The sequence below is a fragment of the Aspergillus viridinutans genome (genome assembly GCF_018404265.1).
Source record: "Aspergillus viridinutans IFM 47045 DNA, scaffold_2, whole genome shotgun sequence".
In the NCBI taxonomy this organism is placed as follows: Eukaryota; Fungi; Ascomycota; class Eurotiomycetes; order Eurotiales; family Aspergillaceae; genus Aspergillus; species Aspergillus viridinutans.
In genome coordinates this window covers 2,910,351-2,933,045 of record NW_025091218.1, presented here as the reverse complement: position 1 = coordinate 2,933,045, position 22,695 = coordinate 2,910,351, and the positions used below count along the sequence as shown (strand labels likewise).

The following is a 22,695-nucleotide window of genomic DNA, read 5'->3' as shown; positions in this document are numbered from 1 at the left end:
TGAATGTTTGGCACTGTTTACCGCATTTCATTAACTCCCAGCTACTACTAGAACATGCCGTAGCAGAGGGTTTGATTGAGGTTTGGGCTCTTATTCAGGAGGCATACCAAGCTTCTACCGAATAGCAAGAGGCTGGCATTGAACGCGTACCCGCCGGCTGAGCCTCCGAAGAAGGAAAAGAAAACGAGAAGAAAGGCAAAAGAGCTCACTATCATGATGCGAAAGAACATCAGAAATCCAAAGTTTAGGTGTAAATGCCGGATAGCAAAAGAAGCTGGATTCCGTCCATTCTCATTCTGTACTTCAACACCTGAACATTCGTGCCGGCCATGACATGAAACTTCATCCTCAGGCTGACGATTCGACGCCCTCACAGTTAATGAGAGGCACCTTTCGCTTCATATTGAACAGAGTTAACTCAGGAGCACATTATTGTATGAGTGACCTTCCTCATGGAGCTTCCCAATAGAGGTTTGCTCTATCTGTATATATGCCAGCAAAAGTTCCTGTATGATACATATTCAATGCTGTTGATTCCACCGTACACACTCATCAAACGTTACACCCGAGCCACCAAAGATATCCAAAGCACTACCAATAGTCAAATCGACCTTTCCATGACTGCTCACATGGACCTTTTCAAGATCCTGCAGACTTCGGGCCCCACCAGCGTATGTGATGGGTATTGAGCACCATTCGGCCAGCTTCGCCACAAGCTCTTCATCAATACCCTGCTGTAGCCCTTCCACATCCGCAGCATGAATGAGGAACTCGGAGCAATACGGCTCAAGCATTGAGATTGATTCTGGGGCAGGGTTAGCTTCGGAGTGGTGAGAAGAACAGAAGAGATTGAAGTATACCCTGGTTAATCTCCATTTCTGTGATCGTCTGCCAGCGGTTCATGGCCACGAACCATGTGTTGTCCTTTCTGCGACAGCTGAGATCCAAGACCAGCCTGGATCTGTCACCTCCTAGGGCTGTGAGAACAGACTGCAATCGTTCAAGAGAGAACTTTCCTTCCGGGAAAAGGAAGGAGGTAATTATAACCTACAAATAGATGAGCTACAGATTCATTGTACCAAGCGAGAGTACACATGGTTTCAATCAAATACAGCCAGAGTGAGAAGACCTACCTTGTCCGCACCCTGGTCAATCCAATACTGAGCATTCTTGTCATTTATTCCCCCCGCAACCTGCAGCCCTCCTGGCCACGGACGGAGCGCTTCTTTTGCAGCTTCATCGTTGCCAGGTCCGAGCATAACAACGTGACCACCGCGCAGTTCATGCTTCCGATATAATTCTGCAAAGTGACTGGCAGGGAGCTTTGATACATAATTTGTTTTTAAGTCCGAGTCCCTATCACTCAGGGTGCCTCCAACAATCTGCTTCACTTGACCCGAATGAAGGTCGATACAAGGCCGAAACTTGGTCATCTTGTCAGATTCAGTCTGTTCCCACAGAATGGTTGCTGGCAATAGTGGTAACAATCCACAGGAGTCTTGATAGGACGAGAGGGGCTGCGCTTATCTTATCGCACGTGACCGATAGTTTGTCGGAAAAAATGAAGCGGTAAAGGAGCTTTGGAGCGATGGCCCAGATTCTACTTACACTACGCCTACACTAAACAAATCAATTCAAAATGATCGGAAAAAGAAAGACAGATACAGCCGTTGTGTCAAGATCGCCCAAGACAGAAGACGAAGAACAGACCTCTACTGTCGCAGACACCTCTGCTCATGACCTGTTCCGGAAATTCTTCGAGGCTCAATTTGAGCCCTTGGAGTTGCCTGGTGGACAGATCAATCGCGAGCAAGAGTCGCAAGAAGACGAGCAGGATTGCAGTGATGGATTGGAGTCTTCATCGGAATGGGATGGTGTGTCCGACGAGGATGAAGGCAACCACGTTGAGGTTGTCGAGCACCAGGATAGAACCACGAAGGACAAGGAAATACTGGACAAGAAAGCCCGGAAGGCTTTTATGGTATGTTTTCTAGATGGGATTTAGAATAAGGCATGGTTATACTAAGCTCTACGGACCTGCCAGACCGCAAAGCCACCTACATTGTCTACGGAGTCGACAACCACCAAACCTGCTTCCAAAAAGACCAAGAACGAAAAGGAAGATGACGATGATGCTATGGATGCGGAACACCTAAAGAATGATCTTGCTTTGCAACGATTGCTCAAGGAGTCTCACCTTTTGGACTCCGCATCGGAACTTGCGCCAACCGGCAAAAACCGTCTTAAAGCTCTAGACCTGAGGATGCAGTCTCTCGGGGCCAAAACATCGCTCTATCACCAGAATATGCCTTCGTCGCTCCGTAAGGGGATCAAAGCCAAGGCATTGACGAAGGAGGAGAAGCGACGGCAAGAAGCTAAGGAGAATGGAATCATTCTCGAGAAGCCGACGCACAAGTCGAAAGTCAGCAAGGGGCGGCGAGAACGTGGCATCGCAGGTCCTGGCATCGGAAAGCTCTCAGGTGGAACCTTGAATTTGAGCAAGCGAGACATTGCCGCGGTCCAAAGCTCGCGCCGCTCAAGTAGAGGAGGCAGAGGGAAAACGAAGACAAGGGGACGGCGTTAAGCCGAGACTCTCCAAGATGTTGACACCTGTGTCGCCTAAGTCTGTTAACTCACAAGGGTCTCTTGCAACCTGGCGATTGCCATGGCAGGTCGCGACAGAGAAGGTTCAGCCATGGACTGCCACTTCTATCCACTGGATGACTCTCGACCTGTTTGCGAAATTCTCGGTCCATTCCTTGCCACTATCGTCGCCACTGACGGAGCTATTGATCACTAGCATAGCCATTACTCGAGACAGCCTCTTTGAGGCGCATTAGCTTGCGAAGCCATTCCGCCGCTGTGCAGCAGTCGTTTCGCTATGTAACAGAGAGCGACGCCTGAAATTGATATCGCTCCCCGTATCGCCAGTTCATTCGTGTGCTTCTAGTTTGGGACTAAGAAACCTTATTCTCCAGTCTTATTCTAGGAAATATTTGTCAAAGCACGCTCTAACACGTCAGTGGAAGTTCTGAGACTGTTCGGGTAAAAAAAAGTGGTCCGAACTGGTGCACTGTTCCAGATATGGTGAAACCTCCGCGTTCTGGGTTGCGATAGGACTGAAACGCCCCCTGAAATTCCAGAACCCTGTCGTTCACTTGTTTGGGATTAGTTTATGGAGCCGTCACTTTTTGGCTTGCTAGTTGCTACAGAGTGCGAACTTTTACGGGGCAGAAGTACTCCGTAAGACTTTGGCAAAGCGATCAAGAGACCTATCTACCTAAACGTGGTTTCAGATCATCCGAGGAAACTCCAGGCCCAGCTGCTGAGACTGCTTTTTTAGTCTTGACTACTGTGTTGATGACAAACATGACATTGATACTCCGTATTTTCGCTCCAAGTTCCCCCGCCACGAAGTATCTTGACTCGAAGTCGAGTCTATGACCTAGATAGTGTACGAATGAAAGTTACACAGTCTCCTGCGACTTGGCGAGCTATCTGGATAGGTCTTGCCACCGCGATGCTCCAAAACTGAGAAATGACCGAATCTTCCCCCAGTTCTGGCCATGTCTGTGCTCTCCTTCGCCAATCGCCAGCACATACTAGATCTAGACGACCTATTTAAGTGACGTCTTGGAATCTAGAGTTAGTCCATCGCCAGCAAAACTGTGTTTCTGACTTTACGACCTCGTCCGAGGCACGCGAATAGTGCCTGAATGCAGATACCAACGGAGAATCATAAGCTCAAGCACTCCGGCTCTCGCCCTCTAGACTGACTGATGGATGGTTTGAGCTCTCCGCACGGAAGATGAAGTGCCTAGTCTCATGTAGCTAGCTTACGATCTAATGCACGTCGGAGTTGTAGAGGAACATGCCCACTGGCTTTCTCGCCGACGACGCACACAAGATGTTCAGATATTGTCATGGTGAGCCCCCCTCCCGGTTGCCACCATGTAACCATATCTACCGTAGCGTGAATACCATGATGCCATAGTATGCATATGCAATACCTGTACTGGGGTAGTACACGAAGAACCTACGGAGTCTCTACCAAGTAATAACTGTCCACTGATTAATAGTAATGGAGGTCTTAACCCCGTCGCTGGGATTGCTCCAACGGCAACCTTCCGGTGCCTGTTTCAGAATCTGCAATAGACCCCTCTCGGCACGTCGCACCCTCGAAGGCGCTGCTGCCAACGGCGCAGTCAGTGGTCACCAGCAGACCAGAGAATCAGCCATCCACTGGCATGACTACGAGTCAAGATCAAGACTCGAGATCTATCTTTAGTGTCGAGGACTCCATTTTGAATGTAAGGAATTGCTGGATATTGAAATGGTCGATCGTCCATCGAGGCCATTGCTGCTCAAGGTGACTCGCAGAAGGTGGAGAATTGGTCTACGCCTTTGTTTTGGATACGGCCTTAGTTTCTACCTGGAAGTGGTCCCAGTAGATGGTAAAAAGTGGTACGGAGTAGTAGTGTCTAGGACTTCTTGGTTATCTAACGTGCTTCGGAGAGGGAACAGGATGCCCAACACGCGAGGGAAAAGACACAGCATATCTATATGGCTCAATGATGAGAGTACTGATCAAAAAACAAAATGAAAACCCTGTCAATAATACTGAAGATAATAACCATCTTGGTGTAAGGTGGTAGGGTCAACCAAACAAGATACGTAATCACGTCAAGTAGTGCTCAACACCTTGCTTGGCATACGGTGGATGGATTATGGATACCCTGAGCACCATGATGTCGCGATGTAAGACATTGTGGTTGATCTAAGAGACAGCGCAAACTTAATCTCTTCCGTTTTGACATCCAAATTTTGTTGTTTGAGCCTGTGAAGGGGCCTTTTGGTCTGTCAAATCAATACATCTCCCCAACAGCCTCATACCTCCTCATTGTTGGAGTGGGTCCATGATCACAGGAAGCGATCAAAGCAAAGTCTGCTGACTTGGTATGACACTCCTGGGCCTCAGACTTTTCTTTCCTAGCTTCAACAGCAGTTTTTGCGACTTACTTGGAAGACGGTGGTTGACGGAGCGACACTACTAAGAAGAGAGTTTCTCGGATGTTTCGATCAACCGAGGATCTCCCAACTTCCCAAGCGGCTGACCGTGGGAGGGGAAACTTGGAAAGCAGTGTTCTCATGGCGATCACTCTCAATTTTGGTGCGCATTCTTCTATGACTAACCGGGAAGGACGGCCTGAGAAGTGAGAAGACTTCAAGAGGCGGATTATTATTGGCGATATCATGATATGCAGGTTCCGTCTAACCGACAGAGATCGATATGTTTCCCCGCAAGTTCTTAGCAGTTCTACGCTGCAATAAGGAACACTAAAAGTCACTAAAGTAAGGCACGAAGTGACTATGGAGAGCCTGACCAGGTATGAGGCCTGAGGACACAACCATCCATGCACTCGGATTGATAGTCGCATAATCTGATGGTGAAGGATTCAAGTATAGAGAGAATCCACATCAAAACTTGGCTTTGCGACGGCAATAAGATAAAGAGTTCGAGAGTACTACTTGCACTCTCACTGCGCTTCGCAGGTAGATACGGAGTCGTCTACGGTGGAGACCAGCGATCAGCACTTGTCTCGATTTCCAGAGCCTCGAGGACTCGAGGTATGTCTTATTCTCTTCCCAGCCGCCGATTTTTTCGCACTACGGGATTTTTGCCGTCAGCATTGACACGGGTAGGGTAGTCGAGTGACTCGAGTCCACAGTGCGCCCTAGTTACAACATCATATCATCCCCGTTCTTTCTCAAGGTTCTGGAACCTTTTCTAGTGGTTTCAGACCGGGTGATCAAACTGCACGTGCTGAGTCAAGTTACTTCGGGACAATACGAAAAAGAGACCCATAGTTCACAGATACAACAGCCCAAATGCCATATCAGATGTTGCCTATTGCTGTGGAAGACTCTGGGCAGTCGCTATGGACGTATGGAGCAACCTATGCGACCGATGATGATCACCTAACCTGAAGCTCATGACCATGATTACTCACTAGTAAAGTGTCCAATTCTCCGGGTTAAGACCATGCGATGGAGAACCGCTAAGCATGCAGATACTGGTAGAAAGTAATAACTACTCCGCAGTACGTAGACACTACGACTCTACGAGAGAAGTGCCAAGATAGTCTTCTGAACGCTGTGAATTGTGAAATGGGACTATTTTCGATCTAGGCTGAATTGCCTGATAGGGAAAGAGTTAGGGCTTACCACGCTTGTTTCCCGGGTTTCCCCTTTACCCCTGGTGGATCTCAGCTGCTAGGATTTCAAGTCCACCATGACTTCAAGACCATAACACTTTGAACTACATACATATGTATGTACGGAGTAGTTTCAGGCTTTCTCTATCCAGCCGAGAACTCTCGGCGACCTTGACCTTTGAGCTGAGGAGAAAGGTCTCAAGTTCTGTCTAAATACGGCAGACGTCAAAACCGGACACCAGCGTTGCGCCTTCCCTTCATGTACTCGCTCTGTGCTATTCGAATCAGCGTTTGGGCCAGTTCCTGCCCATGCAATCGAATCCCGGCTGAAAAGGTTTACTGACTGACTCGAGTCATGGCCGCTTCATTAGTCTTACTATGCAGATCTCCCCTGTAGCATACCAATCACAACCTCCTTAAGACCTCACCTCCACACTCAACAGAGAAGCATCTGCGCTTGGGTCGTGATCTTCTCTGTAGGTATTCTCCTATCTCACTTACTGTACTGTTGGGCAGTAGTAGATATTTAATTCACAAATCCTTCCAAGACTATCGCTCAAAGCTGTGGACTCTATGCAGTCTACCGCCTCTGGGTACCTGAACTCCGAAGCAATCAGTTGATATCATAACAGGAGCGATCGGACCAATGGTAGGCCATTGCTGTGTCATGGGCCTCATAGGTATAGGCCGGGGGACGGAGTTAGACTGCCGTAGGCCTGTAGCAAGTACACATGCAACCATAGTAGTGTCTTCACATATGAAATGGATTTCATTTCAATGAGACAAGTCAAAGCCGAAGTTCTAAATACAGCTTGTGCAGCATGAGAGCCGACAAGACTGTGGACCAGGGACAGAGAATGATAATTCAAGCAAGCACTCTAAAGATACCATAACGTTGCCAGTTTCTATCAACCTTAGTTTAGCAAGGCAGGTTAGCTCTGTCGATCATCGTTATGATCCAACGGTCGAGTATAGACGCGTCTGATCACTTTCACCCAAGGCAGTGAGGATACTGGATACACAGTATCTGAGTGAATGACAGATGACATGTACAGAAGATGGCACTGGTATGTAGCAATTTGTTGACTTCACTTCAAAGAATCCAAGTATGCTTTGACAGTACAGAGTACGGAGTACCCTCTATTGATTGTGTTCCTGTGATGAGAGTGAGGGCCCCCAGAACGATCATTGCTACAATGACCCCTTCCGGTCACCATGATCAACCGTAATTGATCCAAAGTCAAAGGAGCCGTTAATCATTTAATAGTAAAGACCCAATTTTCGTATCGGCGATAGCCTGGGTCCATGAATCTAGAACTTAGGGTTTGAGCGTTGGATGATATGTGCTTCAACGTTCCTCTGCTCGACTCCAGTGTTCTCTTCAAGTTGGTAGATTGACGAGTCAATTTTCTTTGTTAATCTCCACGAAGATGATCTCTTACCATGTCGTTATTGTTCACTGATCATCTCATACCTAGCTGGCAGGCTGTTGTGCACACTGCGGAGTACCATGTATGTACCTTAGGTACACCATTGCCACTGCCAGTCTGCCACCAACCGGCTCAGGTCGGACCAGGATTTAGCGGTACCTCATTGGCTGAGGGTAAGCGCTCATCTGAATCTTGAAACACAGGGCGGGTGCTTCACGGTTGTTTTCCCGCGCCAGTTTTAACTGAATGGAGCCTTGGCATTCTTGAATATGGGCCCAGAGTTGACCAACCAACGGGCAACGGCACCTTCTTGAGTACCTGTCGATTCCTTGACTGACAACTGACAAGTTGATAGATCACTTGATTGCACTGATCACGACAAAAGAAAAGCTAAAAGCACTACCACCAAAGTAAAGGTAGCTAGCTCTACATAGCTATAACAACTGCCCATGAGAGAAGCTTGGTGTGTTACGTGATTTTAAATTGAGGTTATGGACATGTGATTGTCCCAATTTTGAGACTCTTAACTGCGCTCAGCGACCACAATTTGTATGTGAACTGGATGCATATAGTTAAAAGAGACCAGATCATACGGCAGAGAAAAGGGAGGGCACTTAATTAAAGTAGCCGCTGAGATGATCAGACCTTTCTGTAAGATACAGTAGGGTAGTCCTGACTCCTGACAGTCAGCTTGCAGACTGCACCTGCATCACTGCAGACTGACCCTCGAATTAAGATGCTATAGGCTGATTGAATGCCTGAAGGTAGTGATCTCTAGATTAGAGCGATGATCAATGGCTGTACCTCTCTATCTGAATTATATTGGGTACTATAAATGACCTCGTCTAAAAGTAAATAATAATACATGATTGATATCAATGCTTCTGTTGCATTACCAAAGCATCACTCCTTTACATAATTGTCAATGCTATCATTCTTTACCTTCCATGGAAAACCCCTTATTTCCTGTTTCGGTGACATATCCGAAATACGGGCTCCGAAAGGAAGCTGGGTCCAATTTAGCCTGTCTAGGTCATTGATTCCAGAATGCAACTGTCCGGTAGTCGCCTTTGCCTCTCCCGATCTCCACTTCACTATCTTTTCGGCACACTGGGTTTTCAAGCTGTAGATAGATAGTCCTTTCGATGTAGATAATCTACGGAGTTGTCAGGCTACGACCGCAGTCCATCTATTGTATGGGATATGGGGTATTTTTGTATTATCAGTCTCATCTGCCTCTCATACTATTGGAACGTACAGCATAGCTTACCATGGAGTTTTTTGGGCCTGGCCGTTGGCCCTAATAACGGCATGACTCTCTATCGAATCTGGGCTTGACGAGCCCATTTACAAGCAAACCTAGCTGCAGACCCGCACCAACTATTGGTTTTTCGCTGTGCAAGAATATGAATAATAGAATATACTTGATCCAGAAGAATCACCCAAAAGATCCCCGGAACTCCAATAATAAGAAGAGGGGGCAATGGCACCCAAGTGCAGGGTAGGTAGGAAATGGGATTAATTGAAGTTGTCCTTGACCTAGGTACGGACTAGCCCCGCTTGTCACAAGAGGTACAGCCAGACGGTAAGTAACTGTTCGAATACCAAGAATCTTTCAACTTGTTTCTATATTCAGCCGGGACCAGTGGATCTTTCCATGTGGGTAGTGGATCAGGGTCCCAATTTGGTAAGGAGTAGTATGGTAAGCAGTAATTAGGCCGTAACGTACCATGTATTGAGTCTGGAAAGGTTCCATCTATTGTTCAGTTTGTAGGCAATTGGACAGTCCCTGGCGCCTGTCTCCATTTTCCCCTACCTACCGTACCTTTATGGAGTTATCCGTGACGCCCATGGATTATGGCACTGGATCTGGAAGCCCTGCTGTTTTTTTGATGGCGTGTCCACCGGAAGGCCCCAAAGTAACTGGGCGACTGCTCGGTTAACGCTCCCTTTTCTCAAGGTCCAAAGAACCGATCAGTGATGTTCTCATAATTTGTATATAATTATTACTCTGCTAAAATATTTATTTATTTGTTGTTACTTGTTAGCTTCTTTTCTTTCCCTCTTCTTTTTTAATTGTTTATTTTATTTTATTTATTTTTATTTTGATTTATTTCAGAAATATCGGCCTTTGTTATTATTCTTATTATATTATTACTCCAACCATCCATGATTCGCCGTCACTGCGCTAGCCGGCCAGTCTTGCTTGAAATCACCTCCTCTCATATCCAACAACACTGTCAAAAAGGACCTGGAAGACCTACCTCATTCTTCAGCCATCTTACTCTCTCCCTTTCTTCCCCCCTTTCCCCTCCTCTCCCCATCCAACTCGCATCAAACCTCCTTCGTTTCTTTTCCTTTCATTTTCGCCGTGCGAGAAGTTATCATTCTAAGAGAATTGAAACTGGGCTGGCCCACCTCAACTCTCCATAGCCCTCATTTTTATCTGATATCAATCTCCCGCCTCGGTGTTCCCCCCCTTTGTTGGCGAGTATAGCATCGTCAGCGCCTACAACTCTTCCTTGTCCTGGGAGGCTGGTACTCTCTTTACTGTGTCTGGATAATCGCTGCGTTTTGCATTCGACCGCGGCCATTGTTTCATACACACTCGTTTTCTTTTTTTTTGCTTGATCTTATTCTACTGTATTCTTTGTTTTCTACCGATCTCTTCCCGTCGAGAGCCGTGCTAAGGGAAGTTGTCTGAGTGTGCGTATACCCGCTTCCTTTGAATCTGTTTTCACTAGAAAGCCATGATACCAATCCTTTCATCCAAATATGAACGGCTCCCTGAGCCTATTGCCGTCAGATCTATAATCTCCGGCGCTCAGCTGACGATTATCCACAGATTACTGCTTTCACAAAAGCGAAAATGTATACTCAACATGGTGCCCAAATGGCACCCCCGCAAAAACCGGAGACGTTTATGCTGTCGAACGAAGCGCAGCAAAGTCTCCCTCACGATGCGCAAGTCGCGCTTCAACAGGTTGACAATCGTAAGTTGAGGATCTACTACTTTCATTAGCCGAAGCCTTTGCTTCTTCCTTGTTAGGCTATTGAACGCTCGCTGACAACAGTCATAGTGAAGTACTTCCTTCTTTCGGCGCCGGTAGACTGGCCAAGGGACCAACTGATTCGCCGATTTCTACTGCCCACCGGCGATTATATTTCCTGCGTTCTCTGGTTAGTCTAAATTGCCGAGTTCAGAAAAGCTAAAAAAGGTGGATTTGGTAGGCTGATTAGTGGCAGGAACAATCTATTCCACATCTCCGGCACTGATATCGTCCGATGCCTCGCCTTTCGTTTTCAAGCCTTTGGCCGTCCGGTCAAAAACTCGAAGAAGTTTGAGGAGGGTATCTTCTCCGATCTGCGAAATCTGAAAGCTGGCACCGATGCGACACTCGAAGAACCCAAAAGCCCCTTTCTCGATTTTCTCTATAAGAACAACTGCATCAGAACACAGAAGAAGCAGAAGGTCTTCTACTGGTACAGCGTGCCACATGATAGGCTTTTCCTCGATGCGCTGGAACGTGACCTGAAGAGGGAGAAGATGGGGCAGGAGGCGACCACTCTTGCGGTCAGCGAGCCGGCCTTGTCGTTTGAATTTGACTCGTCGCAGTCGTTGTATGAGCAACTGACAAAGGCACAACAAGCAAATTCATCATCCTTTCACGCGGGTACGACTTTTGGCCAGTCCAACTCCCCAATTGTTCGGACTGTTGACGCAATGCCTCCTCCCCAGATGGCTCCCCAGATGGCTCCTCCCGCGATGCCAGTTCTCCCAGACGATGCTGGCAATCAGGCGATCTACAGTACGATGCCCATGTCTCATCCCCTGACCCAGGCCATAATTAAGCGCGAGCCCGACTATGGGCAGATCCAATATGATCGCAATGGCATCCCGTTTCGCATACACCAGCGGCATGCTTCCATGCCTAGTTTTGTTGTCGAGTATTCGCCCGCACCGTCCTTTGTTTCCTCACAGTACGAAGACTACAGCAACCGCGGCTTATCATTCGAACCAGTCACCCCACCACAGCACAGCGTCCCACTTGGTCCCGAACCGGCCTACATCGCGAACGAGGACACTGGTCTCTACACGGCGATTCCTGACATTACTTCTGCCGCCGCCTTCAATCCTATGATGCAGCTACCGCCTTCGAATCTCGCAAGCGCTCCTTACCCGATGCCCCCCAGGACATACCATTCGAACGTATATTCAGCGATCGAGGGTTCTCCAACGTACAAGCAACGTCGTCGTCGCTCTTCAATCCCACCCGGTGTCGCGGCTACTGGGTACGCCCAAACGACATCCGCACCATCTCAGCAGATTGCGTATGCCGCTCATAGGCCTAGTGATCTCCGACGTTCCGTCTCAAATTCTGTAGCGCCGGCAGCAGAAGGGGAGGAAACACATGAAGCTTCAAACGGATATGCTTCTGCAGTTCTTCCACAAAGAAATTTGTTGCACGAGATGTCCCGCAACGGGACCCCGCTCTCAAATGTCGAGGAAAATCCTGAGCCGAATCCTCAGATGACGAGCCATCAGGATGACCTGGTCACGCTTCCCAATGGGGAAGCGTATGAGGCAGCTGTGCAGAACAGTGTTTCAAATAAAGTGGAGCGATTCGCTCCTGGCCCCGTTCGTCGCGCCCGAAGCGCTACAATGATGGAGCTAGGACCATATCCTCAGAAGTCCCATTCGTGTCCGATTCCATCATGCGGGCGGCTTTTCAAGCGATTGGAACATCTAAAACGGTGAGTTGCGTATTTTAATCTCCGAGTCTCTTTTCATTCGACCGCTCCTCCGGGACTATCTGCAGGGTGTTCTCCTGCCTTGATTGCTGTAGACGCCGACTAACACTTAAGCGCCCAGGCATGTGCGTACCCACACACAAGAGCGGCCTTACCCCTGTCCTTACTGCAACAAAGCCTTCTCCCGCTCCGACAATCTTGCCCAGTAAGTCTTAATCACCGCCTTACGTCATAGACTCTCGCTCATTTTTTTCCCTTGCAGACATCGTCGTATCCACGAGGCTCAACAGGATGGCCAGCAACCGATTCATGCACACGACGAGGACCTTGAAAATGAGGAGAACGAACTTGGATCCGACAGAGAATCATCGCCTGGCGAAGCTATGCCCAGTTCTATGGTCAATTCCGTGGGCATGACATCGATGCCTTCGACAATGTCGTTGACCTCTGCGATGCCAAGCATGATGGCTCCCCACATGATCGCTCCTCAGCTTCTACAACAGCGAATCTGAAGCGACTACCTTTGGGAATGAAAACGGAAATTGACCACTTGCGTGTATATGGCTATGTCCCTCTAATTTACGCAGGTGTCTCATCCCTTCCTACGCTTGGCCCTTGGCCACACCCAGCATTCCCTGCCTCACGTCACTCAACGGCCCCCAACCTGCAGCAGGCTGGCGGGCTACTTGAGCGTGATGTGAATGCCTAATTTGAAAATTTTCGATCAATTTCATGATGCACATCGAAAACCTTTTTGGGCCCTCTGTTTGAGTTCAATGTGGATTTGTGCGCTGATGTGTGTTTTCATCCACGCGATGACTGCTTATTAGCTAGTGTTTGTACTCGGGCTCTGTATTACGGTTGCCGCTGGCCTGGCTTCCATTTTGTCCGTACAGCCTGATTCTTGCGAACTGACACTATGGACACGCGACTTCAGCCAGTTTCTCATGTATGACATTTCTTTTCTGTCTATCTCTCTTTTGTCATTGTGTGCTATGTTCAAGAGTTGGGTTTTGTCTGTATTACTTTTTGCCCCTTTGTTATGGAATCTGGAAGGTCGAAACGGAAGGTAATGCGTGATGCGGGCTGGGTCAGAACCGGCGTACAGCTTTTGAGGAACTTTTGTGGAGTACCATGTTCGGACCATCAATTCTGCTTGCCAGTCTGGGATGTGACCGCAACTCAAATCATAGACCTCCGTCTGAGAGATGGAGTTTACGTTTAAAATTTGGAGTGAATCAGATGAGTACATAGATCACAGCATATCAATGGCATATCATTTATCATATCCTTGCGTTGGAACACCTGCAGAGTAAACTCTCCCTAAGCCAATCCTGCAGAGTCTTCCCGTCACTATCTATGGTGCATCATTCGACCAACTCACCACTTTCACCAGCTGAGTTGGTTGCCAAATCTAGATCATCGGGTTGAGTCACGTGCATCGTCTGCTGACGTCGGTCCGATTCTACAAGACACGAGATCACCAGCAGGAGCGACCTCCTTTTTGCTTTGATTGATGGTATTACTAGTTCTTTGCTGGCTATCTTGATGCAAATAGCTCAGTTTCGTAATTCCTCACCATTTCGCCAGCATGCTCCCCATCCTAGCGAACCCGCAATAGTTCTCGTCCCTTATCTCCAGATAACAAGCTATTGTCTCTGGATTACCCCAGACTTACGCCATACTACCATTCATCATTCGCTCCCACCAGCCTGACATTATCTTTTCTTTTCTCGCCGTCGCTGACTTTGGAGGTTTCACTCCTTGGGCAGGGATAGCCTTGTGTTCATAGAAAAAGTCGGTATCCTAGCTTTGTCGCGAACATTTCGGAGCTGCGACATCTTATCAATGTCGGGGACGGATGACCGGGTGGCGGACGAGACTTCTCCCCTGGTGGGACCTAACCGTACGGACGATGATGATGTTGTGGACTCAATAACAGTCAGCCAAAGGCATCATGGAGTTCCCCGGGGTGATCACTCGGGGAATTCCGCGGAGACGAAGAGTAGCTGGTATCTGTTCTTGTTGACGCTGAGCATTGTTGGGTATGTCCATCCCCATAGCTTTTGGGGAGGGGGGGACCTCTCCTCTTTTTGACGTCGCGGCTATATTGACATTATGGTTTAGTTTGCAGGTTGTATGGTCGGTGGAGCTATCGAATGGATCGGTAGGTGGTCAAGTGTTCACTTTTAGGCGGAGGTTGTTACACGAAGACAGTGTCTGATGGTTCGATAAATATGCAGCCTTACCTTCTGTCCCTTGGAATGAGCAAGGCTCTGCTTGCCTTTGTCTGGATCGCGGGACCCCTGACCGGTACTCTTGTGCAACCGTACATCGGCATTCGGAGCGATAACTGTCGGATATCGTGGGGTAAAAGGAAGCCTTTCATGATTGTTGGTGCCGCGGCGACCATTGTGGCCCTCCTTGCGCTTGCATGGGTGCAAGAGATTGTTGGAGGTTTTCTCGGGATTTTTGGCGTCGATCCGGCCTCTGATGGGACTCGGACGACAATAATCTTTCTAGCGACGGTTTTGATGTACTGTCTAGATTTCGCCATCAATACAGGTAAGCACATTGTCTCCAAACCACTGTCAGTCGGCGCATGGATGATAATGTTTCGGTACAGTTCAGGCAGGTATTCGAGCATTCATCGTCGATAATGCTCCCGCTCATCAGCAGGAATCGGCGAACGCTTGGGCTAGCCGGCTTACTGGGGTGGGCAATATCTTTGGATACATTTTTGGATACCTCGAACTGCCCAAAATCTTCCCCTTTCTTGGAAATACTCAGTTCAAGGTGCTCTGTGCATTGTCGTCACTGGCGCTCGGTATTACGCTGAGCATCAGCTGTTCTTATATCCATGAGCGAGACCCAAGGCTCGAGGGACCACCCTCCTCAGATAGTCTCGGACTTGTTGGCTTTTTCTGGCAAGTGTTCAAGTCGATCAAGTTTCTGCCTCCGCAGATCGCCAAGGTTTGCGAGGTTCAGCTTGCGGCCTGGGTTGGCTGGTTTCCGTTTCTATTCTACGCAACGACATACATAGGGCAGCTCTATGTCAATCCCATCTTCGAACGGCATCCAAACTTATCCGAAGATGACATTAATAAGGCCTGGGAAGAAGCAACTCGAATTGGAACGTTTGCACTTTTGATTTACGCAGTAATCTCGTTTATTGCTAACATGATCTTGCCGCTCTTTGTTGTCCCGACATACAGGCCGATCACAAGGCCGGAGCAGGCTTACCCGGATACTCCAGAGGAGAACGAACCCTGTCTATCCAGAAGGATGTCAATCTCAAGTCTGCCCGTCGGTGTCGCCTCAGAACCCGCCTTAGAACCCCCCAGCGATAAGCCAACTGCAAGTGGGGATGAATCGACATGGTTATCGAAGCTGCAGATACCTGGGCTGACGCTGCGCCGGGCATGGTTTATCTCTCATGTCCTGTTCGCGGTCTGCATGTTTAGCACCTTCTTCATCTCCTCTTACCAGGCTGGATCAGCGGTTATTGGACTCGTGGGCATTTCGTGGGCTTTGACTCTATGGGCTCCCTTCGCCCTGATCTCCGCGGAGGTGTCCCGCATTGATGCGGAGCGTCGGACTCGGCGGCATCAAACAGAGATGGAAGTGCCTCATGAACATTATGCCGCTGCGAATGTCGCTGGTGACCACGGTGATGCTGCTGATTACGACGAAGATGTAGAGAACGGTGCTCGACCGCGACGCGCCAAGGTCAAGGACGAGGAGGAAAATCTTGCCCAAGCGGGCATCATTCTCGGACTCCATAACGTGGCAGTGTCTGCACCCCAGATCTTTTCAAGCTTGATTAGTAGTGCTATCTTCAAGGCCCTCCAGAAGCCTAGGGGAGAGCCCTGGGATGACAGTGTTGGATGGGTGCTTAGATTTGGAGGATGTGCTGCTTTAGTTGCGGCCTGGCTGGCCAGTCGCCTTGGGGATCGCACGGCGTGAATTGAATGTTCCATGATCTCGTAGTCCGGAATTTATCTTCATATATAGGTACATTTGTACTATAAATCCCATTCTTGCCACAAATACTCTTTATCAAAGATCAAGTCTTCAGATTTTCAGATGTTAAGGATGGGGCCCGGGGGGCGGTCTCCGACAAGCCTTTGGATATCGGTCTTGGCTTCGGGCGGGACCTCCAACGTTGACGGCTACCTGTCCCCAAACCAAGGTACTTTACTCTAGCTGATCCATCTATCTTCCCATCGCAACATTCCACCTTGCCACTAATACTTCGCTTCGTTTGTGGTTTGTCCTTCCTGCACTGCATCTGTCAGTTATTATTATGTGCGCCTTGGTTTGGCGTCAGAGACTCGCAGCTGGGGTTAACCGCTTGGTGGTTGTGTGGACTTCATAATGGCGAGCCAACTGATGGGCGACGCCCTTCACCAGCTGATTCGTACGTCCTTCATTGCTGCTTTGATTGTCTGCCCCTATGAATTATTTGCTGTCATTTGACTGGAAACAATTTTTTCTATGGATCATGTAACAGTGATAGTGCCGTGGCTAACATGTCGTCTTTGTTCTGCAGGGAGAGCCGCCGACTCGGACGAGCCCGATGATGGTACGCGCGTTGATCTCTTATACTCAGAAACCTCTGGCGTCGGTTGCTGACGAGCTATTACAGATGTTCCCGAAGCCGGAAAGAAGGAGTTCTTCAGCTCCTGGGCTCTTTTCATCCTGATCATGCTGTTGATGTTTGCCCTGTTTACGAGTTATATACTGCAACAAAGGAAGATCCAGGCGGTTCATGAAACGGTTCTGTCGATCTTTGCTGGTACGTTCAATTTTGTCTCTGCTATTATTTGTCTCCCGTAAGGGTCGACGGTCACTCATGCGCATTAACGTAGGTATGTTTGTCGGGTTGATTATCCGGTTGAGTCCCGAGTCGCCTATACAAGACAGCGTCACTTTCGACTATCAGTTCTTTTTCAACCTTCTCCTTCCTCCTATCATTTTGGCCTCAGGCTACGAGTTACACCAGGCGAATTTCTTCCGCAACATCGGCACTATACTCACCTTTGCTTTTGCGGGGACATTCATCTCCGCGATTGTGCTGGGCTTGGTACTTTACATCTGGACACGGATCCCGTTGGATGGTCTGAACATCTCTTTCGTCGAGGCTATATCTGTTGGGGCCACTCTCTCTGCGACGGATCCGGTGACGATCTTGGCCATTTTCAACATCTACAAAGTCGAGCCCAAACTTTACACGGTCATTTTTGGCGAGTCAATTTTGAACGATGCCATTGCCATTGTCTTGTTCGAGACAGCGCAGAAGTATGCAGAAAGTGATGCTGGCTCACTGACGATCCTCAATCTCTTTGAAGCTATCGGACTCTTCCTGCTTGTCTTCTTTGGTAGTATGCTGGTGGGCATGATTGTCGGGATCATGACCGCGCTGGGGCTGAAATACACGCACGTTCGTCGCATGCCTAAGATCGAAAGCTGCTTGATTGTCCTCATCGCGTATGCCAGCTATTTCTTTTCGAACGGTGTCCACCTATCCGGTGAGTGTCTTTGTACTTTCTCCAGCGTTCCCGGTAACTGACAGGCTTAGGCATCGTCTCTCTTCTGTTCTGTGGTATCACGATGAAACACTACGCCTACTACAACATGTCGCGGCGGACGCAGTTGACCACCAAATATCTCTTCCAGGTCATGGCTCAATTGTCGGAGAACTTCATCTTCATCTATTTGGGCCTCGATTTATTCGTCGAGACGAATTTACAGTTTAAGCCTCTGTTCATTCTGGTCGCCGTCTTTGGCATCTGCCTTGCCCGTTACCTGGCAGTGTTCCCGTTGTCGAAGGCGATCAATTGGTTCATCCGGTACAGGGCACGACGTCACGGCTTGGAAGTCGCGGACGAGCTGCCCTTCGCCCATCAAGCAATGCTATTCTGGGCGGGCTTGCGCGGAGCTGTGGGGGTTGCGCTGGCCGCGGGGCTTACAGGGGTGAACGCGCCGGCGTTGCGTGCTACTGTTTTGGTTGTCGTCGTGTTGACCGTCATCATCTTCGGAGGTACGACTGCTCGCATGCTGGAGATTCTTGGGATTCGGACCGGCGTGGTCGAGGAGATTGAGTCCGACGATGAATTCGACATCGAGGTCACCCATGGGGGCACCTATTACAAGCGGTCCGACACCGGCCTAGGATATACGCCCCGACGCACGGATTCTACCATCCCTCTCGACGGCATACAGCGAGCAGGTCTCGGTGACAGGACCGGCAGCTATTCCAGTGGTAACAACCGCCGTCCTAGCCCACCCCGGTCAACTCGGGGCCATGCACGAATGTATTCCAATGCCTACAGTTCCAAAGATGCGCGCGATAGATCATCGACGGCGACGCTTCTCGGCAACGGGGCTGGAATTCACAGCGATGGCAGTGCTGCTAGTGAGGATGAATTCGGCCTGAGAGCCGTTGGGCGCGGCCGAAGGGCGTCGGAGCCGGACCAAGTTGATGCATTCGATTTGGATATCGATGATGGTGCATCTGACGATGATCTACCCCCCTCCGCGCCGGCTGCGGCTTCTAGACTGCGGCGGTCACCGTCACAGGCACAGAATCTGATGCCTTCACAAGCTGCTCCTTCGAGCGAAGCGTCACCCGCAAGGAGAGAGACAGGGCTGAGTGCGAGGGAAGCTCTTCGTGATCTCTTCTCGGGTGGACCGTCTGGCGATCATGCCGCCTGGTTCCGACAGCTGGACGAGGACTTCATCAAGCCGCGGTTGCTTCTAGATCAGTCAAACCACAAAGGCCCAGGTGCCGTTTGAGCCACGATGCTATGTATACTTAACGTTTTGTTATCCGATTTTCCGGTGTTTCTCTTCATCTGATTCTTCTTTGTTTGTGACTCTGCAGTCTCGGCCTGCTCATAGATGGTAGGAGCCCGGGCTCAATTGCGCAGATTCGTGTTGTATATTGGTACTGGGCTCCATTTACGCCTGTGGCTTCATATTTTGCATTTGATTGGGACTTTGGGGTCTGGAACCCTGAAGGGTGGTGCTTGCGGTTTATGCAACAGATATATGGTAGTAGAGGGAGTCCGACTCCCCTCTTTGTCCCGTTTTGTCCTTGAGATAGACTTCCCGTACGGAGTAGGAGATATCATCAATCCTATCATGGTATTATTGAACGTACTGATAAGCAGGCAACGCTGAGCCTCGGAAGACTGGCGATTAGTTCCGAATAGGCAAAACTCGCGCTGACTTGCGCCTTTCTCCTCATCATCGCTTAAGAGTCAACTCAAGCCATGGTCAAGTTTGTGAGCTAATGCACGCTCTAAACTCTTATCATCGCCATGAAGCGCCGAGATTGGATGCTCTCTCCGTGTCAGGTCGTTTTCGCTCGCGATAGGTAACTAATTGAGTATCAGGATCCCGCCATCACCACTACCACAGTAACGCAAGCATCGAGTTGCTGAGATTGGCTCCCTTGGCTTCCCGTGCCTGTAGCTCAGCTGTTGTACCCCGCTCAAATAGGACAATATGACGACGACATTTAAGGTTGAGACGATGAATACTCCTTATCAGACATTGGGTGAATGCAACTCCATGCATGGGATCCTAGGACGTACACCCCTCCTTATCAGAACTCAATTCTCTCGTAACTCTTATCTTGGGTCGCGTGCATATTCAGATGGATATTAAATATAGATACACCTACGTGAGATGGATTGAATTCGATGACCTTTCTTGCTAATATACAGCTTCATGGTGCTCTCGTATTGTTGACTCCTATCTCACTTCATTCACCAAGCTATGGCGGAAAATACTCGAGCTGTGGACGTCAAGTCCAAGGCTGCGACAACAGTCGATCCTGATATTGCTGTTGAGCCTGGTGACATGGAGTTACTCGGTGTGTGGCATGGTGTATCACCTGCAATGAGAATATGCTGATGGATATTGATCCTTCCAGCGATGCTGGGGTACAAGCAAGAGCTTCGGCGACACTACTCCACTACCCAGATCTTCGCGGTTGCGTTCAGCATCATGGGATTGTTACCCTCCATTGCATCTACCTTGTCGTTCTCGGTGCCTGCGGGCCCAGTGGGCATGGTCTGGGTAAACTATTTCCATGAGTTGCAGTGCGGAATTTTGAAGTGTCCTTGCTGACCAGTGACAGGGTAAGACCTTTGGGTCCCTCTCTGTGGATGCGTTCGATCAGCGGTATTGACTCCCCTCTAGGTTGGCTCGTTGCAAGCGTGTTCATCTTCATTGTTGGCTTGGCTATGGTATGTGATATGACTGTATACAGAATTGACTGCCCGGGGCTGATCGTCTGTCTTTTCATAGGCTGACCTGGCATCCGCGATGCCCACCGCTGGCGGTCTTTATTTCTGGACGCATTATTTCAGCGATGAGAAGTGGAAGAACCCGCTGAGTTTTGTCGTTGGATACAGCAATACCATCGGTCTTGTGGGTGGGGTCTGCTCGATCGATTGTGCGTGGAGCCTCCCCCGGTCTGGTTGTGTCTGAGGCATATGCTGACGCGCAGGATGTAGATGGGTTTGCAACCATGTTGCTCTCGCTCGTTTCCATCGCCCGCGATGGGGAGTGGACTGCTTCCCGCCCGGTCGTGTATGCCACATATGTCGCTTGCGTCGTTGTACACGGGTTAATCACCACATTCTTTGCGCGAATTATGCCAAAGATCCAGACGCTCTGCATCTTCAGCAACATCGGGCTCGTGCTAGCAACCGTCATTGCGCTCCCCATTGGGAAGGCGATGAATGGCGGACCGGTCAACTCGGGCTCCTATGTCTTCGGACATGTTGAAAACCTGACCACATGGCCGGCGGGGTGGGCGTTTATGCTTGCGTGGCTGTCGCCTATCTGGACCATTGGCGCCTTTGATTCCTGCGTCCATATGAGCGAGGAGGCTACTCATGCCACACGTGCGGTACCACTCGGGATCCTCTGGTCGATCGGGCTATGTGGCATCCTGGGGTTTCTGTCTCTTGCAGTCATAGCAGCCGTGATGGATACCAAGCTGGACAACATTCTGGGGAGTGCTTTTGGTCAACCGATGGCGCAGGTAAGCTTGTCAGGCCCTAAAGCGCACCCGCATAGGCCCGAGCTGATGACCGCTAGATCTACTACGACGCACTCGGCAAACCCGGGGCCCTGGGCTTCATGACCGTCGTCGCCATCGTCCAGTTCTTCATGGGCCTGAGTCTCGTCCTCGCCGCCTCCCGACAGAGCTGGGCCTTTTCCCGTGACGGCGCCCTCCCCTTCTCCTCGTTCTTCCGGCACGTCAGCAAACGCATCCGCTACCAGCCAGTCCGCATGATCTGGGGTGTTGTCGGAGCCGCCATCATCATCGGCCTGCTCTGCCTCATCAACAGCGCCGCCTCAAACGCTCTTTTCTCCCTCGCCGTCGCGGGGAACGATCTCGCCTGGCTGACCCCCATCTTTGCGCGGCTCGTCTGGGGTGGCGAGCGCTTCCAGCCGGGGGAATTCTACACCGGATGGCTGAGCAAGCCTATCGCCGTCACGGCCATCGTGTATCTCTCCTTCGCGCTCGTCTTGTGCATGTTTCCCACCCTGGGACCTTCTCCAACTCGTAAGTCTTTCCTCTCTGTAGGTAATAAAGGCGTTGTGCTGACAGACTTGAAAGCCGAGGATATGAACTATACCGTCGTCATCAACGGTGCGCTTTGGGGCGGTGCGCTGTTGTATTATCTTCTGTATGCGCGCAAGTTCTACAAGGGACCGCAGGCGACGGTTGGACAGTCGTCGTCTACTCCTTCGGAGACGAATCTGGAGGAGTTGGATGGGGAGAAGGGTGTCAATTGATGAGGGGTACCTGTCTCTCTTGATAACAGGATGATCGTGTTGTTTTTGTAATTGCCAGTTTCCTGTTCGAATTGCATTACATGTACTGCCGATTTGCAGGCTGGTTATGCAGGTGAGTGTGAAATCAATTAGTAAGTGTGGGTACATGTCGCTTCGTTAAGTAATTAATAAGCCATGACTTCCCTTGTACAATAAATAGGATGTAGTATGTATTTCTATACGCATTGTCCCAGCATCTCGGCACCTCAATTCGTCAATCGCTGCTGCGCTGCAGATCTTCGCCCTTTACTCCGGTATTTCGAGAACGTATCAACCGGCAATCTTGCCTTGATCTATTACAGGGCTGTCAGTGACAGATCTTGAATAGGATAGGAGAGGGACTAACCCATCAGCGCAAATATACGGGGAAGCTCCTTCAACGGCGCTTTCTTGAACGGCGCATTGATGAGCCCCGTGAACTGCTTATTCCCCATGCT

At 49.5% G+C, this 22,695-nt stretch overlaps 6 protein-coding genes across 6 annotated transcripts; 5 read left to right on the top strand and 1 right to left on the bottom strand.

Annotated features, from left to right (window-relative positions):
* Positions 1-521: 521 nt before the first annotated feature.
* Aspvir_004530 (1-(5-phosphoribosyl)-5- ((5-phosphoribosylamino)methylideneamino)imidazole-4-carboxamide isomerase HIS6) lies at positions 522-1,433 on the bottom strand (the record flags this gene model as incomplete). Its single annotated transcript, XM_043267756.1, has 3 exons — positions 522-805; positions 861-1,047; positions 1,134-1,433. 3 exons carry the CDS (start codon positions 1,431-1,433, stop codon positions 522-524), a joined length of 771 nt encoding a protein of 256 aa, XP_043123691.1.
* A 206-nt stretch (positions 1,434-1,639) lies between these two features.
* Aspvir_004529 (uncharacterized protein) lies at positions 1,640-2,584 on the top strand (the record flags this gene model as incomplete). Its single annotated transcript, XM_043267755.1, has 2 exons — positions 1,640-1,981; positions 2,045-2,584. The coding sequence occupies 2 exons, from the start codon at positions 1,640-1,642 to the stop codon at positions 2,582-2,584; spliced, it is 882 nt and encodes a 293-aa protein (XP_043123690.1).
* A 7,930-nt stretch (positions 2,585-10,514) lies between these two features.
* Positions 10,515-12,909, top strand: steA (sexual development transcription factor SteA; the record flags this gene model as incomplete). The annotated part of the gene is made up of 5 exons (XM_043267754.1): positions 10,515-10,638; positions 10,726-10,825; positions 10,892-12,400; positions 12,519-12,602; positions 12,660-12,909. 5 exons carry the CDS (start codon positions 10,515-10,517, stop codon positions 12,907-12,909), a joined length of 2,067 nt encoding a protein of 688 aa, XP_043123689.1.
* A 1,336-nt stretch (positions 12,910-14,245) lies between these two features.
* On the top strand, positions 14,246-16,363 carry Aspvir_004527 (putative sucrose transporter; the record flags this gene model as incomplete). The annotated part of the gene is made up of 4 exons (XM_043267753.1): positions 14,246-14,442; positions 14,525-14,564; positions 14,641-14,962; positions 15,024-16,363. 4 exons carry the CDS (start codon positions 14,246-14,248, stop codon positions 16,361-16,363), a joined length of 1,899 nt encoding a protein of 632 aa, XP_043123688.1.
* A 411-nt stretch (positions 16,364-16,774) lies between these two features.
* Positions 16,775-19,195, top strand: Aspvir_004526 (bifunctional K:H/Na:H antiporter NHX1; the record flags this gene model as incomplete). The annotated part of the gene is made up of 5 exons (XM_043267752.1): positions 16,775-16,817; positions 16,950-16,982; positions 17,046-17,195; positions 17,269-17,928; positions 17,979-19,195. The coding sequence occupies 5 exons, from the start codon at positions 16,775-16,777 to the stop codon at positions 19,193-19,195; spliced, it is 2,103 nt and encodes a 700-aa protein (XP_043123687.1).
* Positions 19,196-20,182: 987 nt separating this feature from the next.
* Aspvir_004525 (putative GABA permease) lies at positions 20,183-22,219 on the top strand (the record flags this gene model as incomplete). Its single annotated transcript, XM_043267751.1, has 7 exons — positions 20,183-20,279; positions 20,340-20,508; positions 20,547-20,655; positions 20,717-20,864; positions 20,926-21,458; positions 21,515-21,986; positions 22,041-22,219. 7 exons carry the CDS (start codon positions 20,183-20,185, stop codon positions 22,217-22,219), a joined length of 1,707 nt encoding a protein of 568 aa, XP_043123686.1.
* Positions 22,220-22,695: the final 476 nt, after the last annotated feature.